Source organism: Microtus ochrogaster, unplaced genomic scaffold, assembly GCF_000317375.1.
Source record: "Microtus ochrogaster isolate Prairie Vole_2 unplaced genomic scaffold, MicOch1.0 UNK13, whole genome shotgun sequence".
Taxonomy (NCBI): Eukaryota; Metazoa; Chordata; class Mammalia; order Rodentia; family Cricetidae; genus Microtus; species Microtus ochrogaster.
This window is the reverse complement of record NW_004949111.1, coordinates 2,520,346-2,529,520: the sequence shown is the minus strand read 5'-3', so window position 1 is coordinate 2,529,520 and position 9,175 is coordinate 2,520,346. Positions and strand designations below refer to the sequence as shown.

The following is a 9,175-nucleotide window of genomic DNA, read 5'->3' as shown; positions in this document are numbered from 1 at the left end:
GAGAGAGAGAGAGAGAGAGAGAGAGAGAGAGAGAGGAGAGAAGGTGAGAGATCAGCTTGCCTTTCTGGGAAGAAGAAGGGGGAGGATTGTGGGTGGGCAGAGCTTGTCTGTCAAAGGAACAGAATACCCAGGTGACAGGGAATGTCAACAAAATGATAACGTACCTCATAGACTTATTTAGCTATCAGTTTAGTTTTTCTTATATATTAAAGGTTTGGGAAACAGTAGGGATTAATATGCAACTGGAAGCAAGGTTTGCTTTCTTAGTGAAACTTAGTATATAAGTTTTATTGATTTCTGCATGTTTAGTTTCATCTGTATGAATGTGTATATGAGTATGTATGTATGCATGCACATATGTGTGTGTTTGTGTGTGCATGAATGCCACCCTTGTGTGTATGAGGTAAAGAGCTCAGTCTTGCTCCAGAAATAAGTATATAGATAGTGATATTATTAATGGCTCCATGTTTAGGAAATAAGTAAAATCTTTATTTTGGCTTACTTTCATTTTCTTGTTGGCCATATAAAAATAAGAAAAAGTATAAGCCCACCCCAAAAATGTTGGAATACCCAATGGGATGGGAAGGAAAGCTCTTTAGAGAAAGGGAAAAGACATATTGCTGAATCTTTTTCGGAGAATTTTTATGACCTGGAGCCATTTTCTTTAGTAGAAATCTGTAACTTTATTCCCTTGCTTTCAAACAGAGGAAAGCCCTAAATCATGTGACATTTCACATTATTTGTATTCTATGGGAATTAGACCAGGAATGCAATAACATTATCTATATATGTAAAGCATTATCTATTAGCAGTTCAGGTTTACTAACTTCTTTGTGCTCTTCCCGTCTAGTGCTTCATTGTGTGTCACCTGTCAACATTTTATGTGCAATTTAAGATTCTTTTTCGTGTAATATAATAGCTTTGAATAATATGAAGCTATCTAACTAAAACTCTCAATTAACCAGTTTTATTTATTTATTTTTTTGCTACACTCTCCTTTTAGAAGGAAGAGGCAAATGACAAGAAAACAAGCTGTTAACAGGTATTTATTTATTTATTTATTTTAAAAAGTCAAGTCCCTGGGAATGTCCTGGAGCCTTTACAGATTCAGCCCAATTTCTATAACCTTGTTCTCTATGTTATACTTGCTAATATAGGAAAGGGAAACTATTTAAAAAATTTAACATCAAACCCTCGATCTTGATTAATCTTAGTGATAAGAGAAAATAGAAATCTGAATGGCTAATTAGAACTGATCTATTCATATGAAGTGTCATGTTAATTGGGGTTTCTATGGTGATCATTTGTACTTATTAATTGGGACTGGATCATGGGATCACACAGAAGAGTGAGAGCTTGCAGACAAAGAAAGCAACTCCCTTCCTGGTACTGAAAGTGAGAAATTAGAGAAAAGCTACAAGTTCATGGAGATTGAGTGAGAGTCAGTGACATAAAAACTTGTGTCACTTGTGTAAAATAATTGGAAAATAATTGAAATGTCTATCTAGTTTTTGGCTGTGGAATTCTTAGGAAGGTACATTCACTTTTACAGGGCAGCACAGGTTATTGTGTGTTCTCCAGCAATAGTAAATAACCCGAATTGTTCTGTTAGGCATGGGACTGTGTTTGCAAGCTTAGTAGTCCTTAAGTACTTGAAATACTTTCCCTTCTGAGAATAAATTTAATTTGAAAGAAGACATATCTGAAATTTTATAAAACTGTTATGAAAATTTCACCTAAGTTGAAATCATCTCTCACATGCTATCCTGAATCTCATCTGTTCGACATTCTTAATAATAATGTAATAATAGAGTAATAATGACAGAGGAAGGCAGCCCGTGATCCTAAAGTGTGTTTTGATATTGCCTGGCAGTGATGTTCCATCTTTATTTCCATGTGCTCTGCTCAAGTGTAACATCTTTTTCTGATGATATTTTTTCCTCCTTCCATGTTGGCTCCATGTTTTCAATATGTATTCTGTAAGAGAAACATAGAACATTGAGGGAGATGCAGACCACACTGTATGATGTACCCTACATTTTGAATATGGAAAATGGAAATCATTTTGTTTATGTTTCTAGTATTTAGAACTTTTTGACAGGAAAAATTAACCTTACATATAATGCACACAAAATAATACCCAAATGACCTGAAGCAGTAAATGTACCTCCCTAATTGCCAAACTTTCTATTCGACTATGATATCATTGCAAAACAGACTAGTATCATGTAAACATTGAAAATAAATAATTTCAACTGAACAAAATGTAGTGAGTTTTACAATTAGATTTGGTTCTCGAAGGTGTTTACTGCATATGACTAGGATTTAACTTAATCACTTTCATTTTTATTTTCTCAGTAAAAAAAGCATGCAAATTATGCCAATCTCTCTTAATTTAATTAATGATATTTTATAACTATACCAAGTCATTTCTGGTTTAATGAATTTTTTGCATATTTGTGATAAAATTTTACATTTACTGAACTATGAGAAAAAACATGAAATGTTTTTTGAAAGTGTAATGTGTTGAGTCAGTCACATAAAGTACAGAGAAACCAAGGGGGGTCATAAACCACAAGGCTTTTGGAGGCAGGTCTAGAAAAGGGAAAAACCATAACCATTGGAGAATAATGAGGTCTAGGGTGAACTAGAAAATATACAGTTCTACCAATGGTGGTGGATACTATTCTCCTCAGCATTCCACCAGGTAGTACTATATACAGGCTTTCATTGTTAAGGCTTTACTTCTTAAGAGATGATAGGTATCTATACTTTTATTTGAAATTTTCCTACTATTCAAAGCTGCTAACAAGTTGAATAAAAAAGAGAAAACATTATAGGATGTTACCCCAAGGGTTTTGCCAACTGTTCTCTAAGCATAAGTCTTTGATTACTCCATTTACCAAAAGAAATCATAGTTATATACATACCTCAAACTCTTGATAATGGAAAATTGATGTAAAATAAATATGTAAGTGAAGAGTTTGTCATATTTTGGTACTCAGAATGGTAGTTATGCAATGAGATTTTCACTACATGAAAATATCCAATATAGTTTTCCTTCAAGTGGTTTGTAAATTAAAATAAAGTTACAACTTTCTTACGTTCATGTTAGTCAATCATTTGTACTATGTAGTAGTTCAATATCACCATTTCTACATGAGAATATTTACGCTTTTGTTACATCACCTAACATAATTAAGACTTTTATTTGAAACCCATTTGTTTTTCTTTAATGGAAAGACAGGCAAAAGTAGAACATATGCTGTTTCATTGAAAATTGGCTTGCCTTTAAATAAATGCCCAATTCCATCTAGTAAAGTAGCTTTATTTTACAAATGGTAAAATTAAGAAATGAAAGAAATTCATGTAATTAACACAACAAAACTCTTCATTTGAACTCTTGCTTGGCACCGAAAAAGAAAAAAACTAGTCAGTCCTCTGAGATTTTATTTAAAGGGAACTGACAGCTCTGAGGCTTTGCTTGTTTGTCTGTCCTGCCCTAGACCTCAACACATGATCCCACTGTGCGCTGGTGCTTTCAACATCTGTTTACTTCTCTCATTACTTGTCATCCAAACTCATATTTGTTTTAAAAGGAAACAGTTAACTTCCAATCGCTCTAGAAAAAACAAAACAAAACAAATCAAAAGAAAAAGCGAAGGACAAAATCCTCAAATTAGCCCACTGGTATATCTACTTTTCCAGCACTTATTGTCTACATCAAACATCCCCAATCAAGATAGTAAATTAACATTTTCACTTCTCATGAGAATTTTACAGAGCAGAAAGAGGAAGGGTAAAATGGACAATTTAAAGTCAGAAATGCACAGCATAATCTCATTTGTTGATTAAATAAGTGAAGATAAAATACAGTCACATATGAACGAGAAGAAATTATTGGATGTTATGGTCAACATATAGGAGAATATACAACTAATTATTGATTATCTAAATTTGTATCAAGCATCACACCAATGGACTATACATAACATGCTGCATGTTAGGAATTAAATATATTTAAATAAACCGTTAGTTAACTAAATAAAACTGTAAACTAATGTTTTAACACCTTTAATATAAACAAGACGATTCATAAGAAATGTTTGGAAAGTAATTTATTCTTCTTGTGTGAGTTCATCAGTTCCTCCTATCAGTTCTGAAAGTAGGTGATACTATAATTGTTATTTTCCAGTGATAATACTGAAGCACAGAGAATGGTATATAACATATATAATCACGTTTATGACCTACAGAATATGATATCTCTATTCAGAAGTCAGTTTTTGTGATATTACTTTAATTTTGTAAAATTAAGAAGCATAATTTTAACACAGTTCATTTAAATAGGACAGGAAAATGAGAAATACTAACTGAGAGCTCAGATTTTTGAAAAATTCATACTTGTTAAGCATTAATAATATAACGATAAATCTTTTTTTTCTATTCTTCATCGGAGTCAAAACTGTTTTAGAGTTTATATGTGTCACTACTTTGAATTTTAAAATAATATTGATATTTATGCATATATAATATTCTGTGGATGGTGGAGAAAATACGAGCTAAAATATGAGTGTTCTAAGGGCCAAGGCAGTGATATTGTGCCATCTTTAGTCTATCTTCAGGTTTTCCTTCTGTGAAACATTATATTATAAAAGCTGAAATAAAATGACATGCTAACTATCATTTGGTATGACTCTGCTTTCTTGCATGTTTTCAACTGTTGAAAAGATTACTCAAATATGTTTGAATCTGACAATGATTTTAAGAGAACACATGTAGAATTCTCAGTAAATTAATTCACTATTTCTGTATACATAGACAAGCTAGTAATTGCATTTTGCATTCTGGGAAGAGTTGATTAGAACAATCTGCATCCTTGCCCTGAGAATTAGTGCAGAACTATCAAGACTTCCTAAATTCAGTGTGCTAGGAAAAAAAAAAACAAAAAACATCCATTTGAAAATTGTCTTATATGGTAAGAGGCTGAACTAGCAAAAAAGAAAGAGTTAAAATTGATTTTATTTAAACCCCCAGAATTGGAAATGTAGGACAAAGTGCATATGATTCTCAATGACCTCATTGTCCAAACGTGACAAGAATCCCAGAGAATCCTCTTGAGTCTTTTTATTCACTTTGGCTTCTTTGTCATCTGACTGAAGGACTCAGATTTAAGAACTTTCACACTGTTTTTACTAATCAGTACCCTGTGTTTTCAGTTAAATTCTTTTCTGAAAAGCACTATTTTGTTTGTTATATCACTTGAACTAATTTAATAACAAGAACTTTTGCCAGATGAATCCAGACTATTTTTTCTCAGGTCTTCCCTATATTATTCATGGTGACTTATGCATATTATCCAACTTTTAAAATAAGCAGTAGATCAATTAAATCATGACATTTCAAAATTGTGAAGTGAGATTCAAAGCCATAGTCAGATAATATTCAATATTTCATTCATTTAAAAGTTTTTTTAACTAGGTTGTAGAGACAAGAAAAATAAACATTCATTTAAAAATATAATGGTTACTCATATTTGTTATAATAAACAGAAAATCCAGATTTCATTGTGTTGTATTTGAAATATTGATGATTTTATTTACAAAACCAACTGCAATCATCATATGGCATTCACATTTGTAAGTCTAAAAAAACTTTGACATTTATTCTCTTCTTTAACACAAAACTTCAAAATCAAAGATACGTCTGTCTCTAACAGTGACTTAAAAAATACCTACTTTGCTACATATAGGATTGAGAGAATGATACTTTAATATTAGCATTCAAAACCTTTTTTACTAGTATTAAAAACCCAGTCTGAACCTTCAGGAAGTCATTTACAAGTTGCTTCCTTGGGATTACCTACATTCTTGTCCACTTTGACCTTGTAATTTTGCTCACAGTTGGAAATGTAATGCAGAGTGACTCAGATAATGTTGTTTACACAGACTTTAAGTGGAGTGACATTATAGTCAAGCAAGTGTCACCTCACCTAAAGTGAAAGAAGACTTAATTACCATAATCCTGTGAATACTAAAATTTCTTTGCCATGTGTAGCATAATAATGTAGTGTTCTGTGTGGTACAGTTAACAATGCAAAGGGAAAAGGCACATTAGGTCTCAGACTATGTGTCTTTAAAAGTGAAGAGAATTGAAATTGTAGAAAGAGAATAGAATTTTGAAGTAGGATTCTTGTCGGAATGTTCAGGTGAAATTTTTCTTTCGTTCAAACCCCGAAGAGTTGCCTAGTGATGTGAAAATGAAAAGACTGCTAAAATATCCATAAATCTAGACACCAGTGAGTAGGGTGACAGACCATGAATTTCCTGGAGGGTGCAGGGTAGCGTTAACTAAATGACTAAGACAGGATAAAGAGGAAAGGCTGATAACCACCTATTATTGTGCAATGGGAAACATATCATTAATTTACAAAGAGAGTGGTGACATTTTCTAAAATTGTATAGCCCTATTCTTAAAAGTTTGTCAGTGTAACTAATTAGTTGCTAAAGTGGAGTTGATTCTAAAACTAAGTATGAAAGCATTTGGAAAGGCAGGACATTGTCCATAAATTGGTATGGTGTGTAATACATCTTGATGAATGGTGCGAAATAGTGTTAAGAAATGGGACTATTATGCCAAAATAGCCGTTCATTGGTTTGTAGTCCTTGAAGGAATTACGTTCCATGGCAACGTGGCCTAAAGTCCCGCAGATAAACGTGAAGTGCCTCAAGGACATGTCTTGTTTTCTGTCTTTGTTAACACTGAGTTTTCAACACAAGGAATTCACCATGAATCTTTTCCAGTGCTTTTGAACTATAATGCTGTTACTATAGATTGTTACTTGGGATTAATTGTTTTTAAGTCATTCAATTGTTTGGAAGAAGGAAAGTATAAAATGAACCAGCAGTAAAATGTAAAAGATTTAAAGATCTTTAGAAAGCTGATAGGTTAAAAATGTGTATTTCAATCAATAGAGTCATGCTACTGATCTGCTATTGATAATTTACAAATCAAAATACTAGATAATCTGATATGTACCATGTTTCAGTTTTTTTTAAATGCAGAACTATAAATACAACAATAATATTGAATCATGTTAATATCAGCCTTGTTTTACAATTGGGGTAGCTTAAGCCTTTGAAAGTATTAATATAAAAATGGCTGTTATATTTAAATACATAAGTAAAATTATTGTTTATTTTCATTTAGATATCTTCATTTCATTTGCAATTTGATTTTTGTTATCTAGCTTTCGCTAACCAGCATTTTACTGTAAAACAATTGGCCAATAGGTCTGAATTCTCGTGTTGCTTTAAAAACAATTTAACTTAAATTACAATGTTCATTTTAAGTTCACACTCAGTTATATATTGATTTATATAACATGCTAAGTATTAAAAAATTACATTTTTGGAATTTTTTATCATGAGACTTGTCAATAAAACATCTGGTGTGTGCAAAATATTGCTGTAGCAGCTATGGTGGTGCTCAGTTATAAAGCCAATACTTGAGATGCTGAGATAGGAGGATTGCAACTAGTTCTAGTCCAGCATGCTTTACATAGTGAGTATTAGGCCCTCTTGGGCAATATGGTAAGATGCTGTCATAAAAGAAAAAGCGGTATATGAAGGAATTTAGGAAATTTTATTAAAATATTCCACTTAGATATTCTTTATAACTTTAAATTTTTATTATTACTAAAAGTAAATAGTTTCTTAATTTGTGCTTGTCCAATTTTTATCTCTTCAAAAAATTTTTTTCATGTGATTTTGAGTACTAAATTAAAGAAGAATTAATATGGGTAAAATACTTATTAATAAAGTGAGCTTCTCAGAATAATGTGTGTGTATATGTGTGTGTGTGTTTGTAGGTATATGCCTCTGTTTCTGTATAAACATGGCTTCGTGAATGCTAACCATAAGCTTTACCATGGAGCATAATTCCAGCTTGTTTCGTTGAAATCCAATGTTGTCATAAATTTATAGAAAGCTTTCAAGGATTTTACTGAGTCTACCCATCTCATTCCCTTATTGCTAATACGTTAGAAATAATTAATCAATTTATGATACTATTGTTTTTTGTATTTATTTATTTTTATTAAAAATTTCCACCTTCTCCCCTCCTCCCATGTCCCTTCCCCTCCGCCCTCCCCCTCCCTCTCAAGTCCAAAGAGCAGTCAGGGTTCCTTGTCCTGTGGGAAGTCCAAGGTCCTCCCCCCTCCATCCAGGTCTAGGAAGGTGAACATCCAAACAGACTAGGCTCCAACAAAGCCAGTACATGCAGTAGAATCAAAATTCAGTGCTATTGTCCTTGGCTTCTCAGTCAGCCCTCATTGTCAGCCACATTCAGAGAGTCTGGTTTGATCACATGCTCCATCAATCCCAGTCCAGCTGGCCTTGGTGAGCTCCCAGTAGATCAGCCCCACTGTCTCCCCAGTAGCACAGACAATAAGAGCAACAATGAAATGAATAAATAGGACCTCCTAAAACTGAGAAGCTTCTGTAAAGCAAAAGACACTGTCATTAAGACAAAAAGGCAACCTACTGATTGGGAGAAGATCTTCACCAATCCTGCAACAGACAAAGTTCTGATCTCCAAAATATATAAAGAACTCAAGAAACTAGACTTTAAAATGCTAATTAACCCAATTTAAAAATGGGGCACTGAACTGAACAGAGAATTCTCAACAGAAAAAGTTCAAATGGCCAAAAGACACTTAAGGTCATGCTCAACCTCCTTAGCCATCAGGGAAATGCAAATCAAAACAACTTTATGATGCTATTGTTATATTTCTACTTTATTCAAACTCCCTCAGTATTTCCCTAGTACCCATATTCTAAGATGTAAGAGACCATATTACACTTAGTTGACATGTTTCCTGAAGGCGAATTTAATTAATCCAGGCCAGTGGGTACAAGATGATACAACTTTAATATAAAAGCACACTCACACACCTGGAGTTCAGCGATCCACTATAAACCGGAAACAGGAAGCGGCTCCAGTGCCTGCGCGTCCCAATTAATTAGTAAAAACATTGCCTGAGGCTGTCCCGCCCCAAAAGGCGGGCTCTCTCTACATCTCCCCCTTTTGTCTAAATAAGACAGAACTAAACTAACTACAACTATAAACAATAATAACAAATAATAAATATAACATAATATTGAGAACAAAAGTT

General features: G+C 33.0%; 1 protein-coding gene across 1 annotated transcript in view; it reads left to right on the top strand.

The window, feature by feature from the left end:
• Positions 1-9,175, top strand: part of Dach2 (dachshund family transcription factor 2) — a 572,822-nt gene that overhangs the window by 138,941 nt on the left and 424,706 nt on the right. Inside the window, exon 2 of the mRNA XM_026789035.1 lies at positions 1,004-1,042. Within this exon, the coding sequence (XP_026644836.1) occupies positions 1,004-1,042 (39 nt within the window). The remainder of the gene's footprint in view (positions 1-1,003; positions 1,043-9,175) is intronic.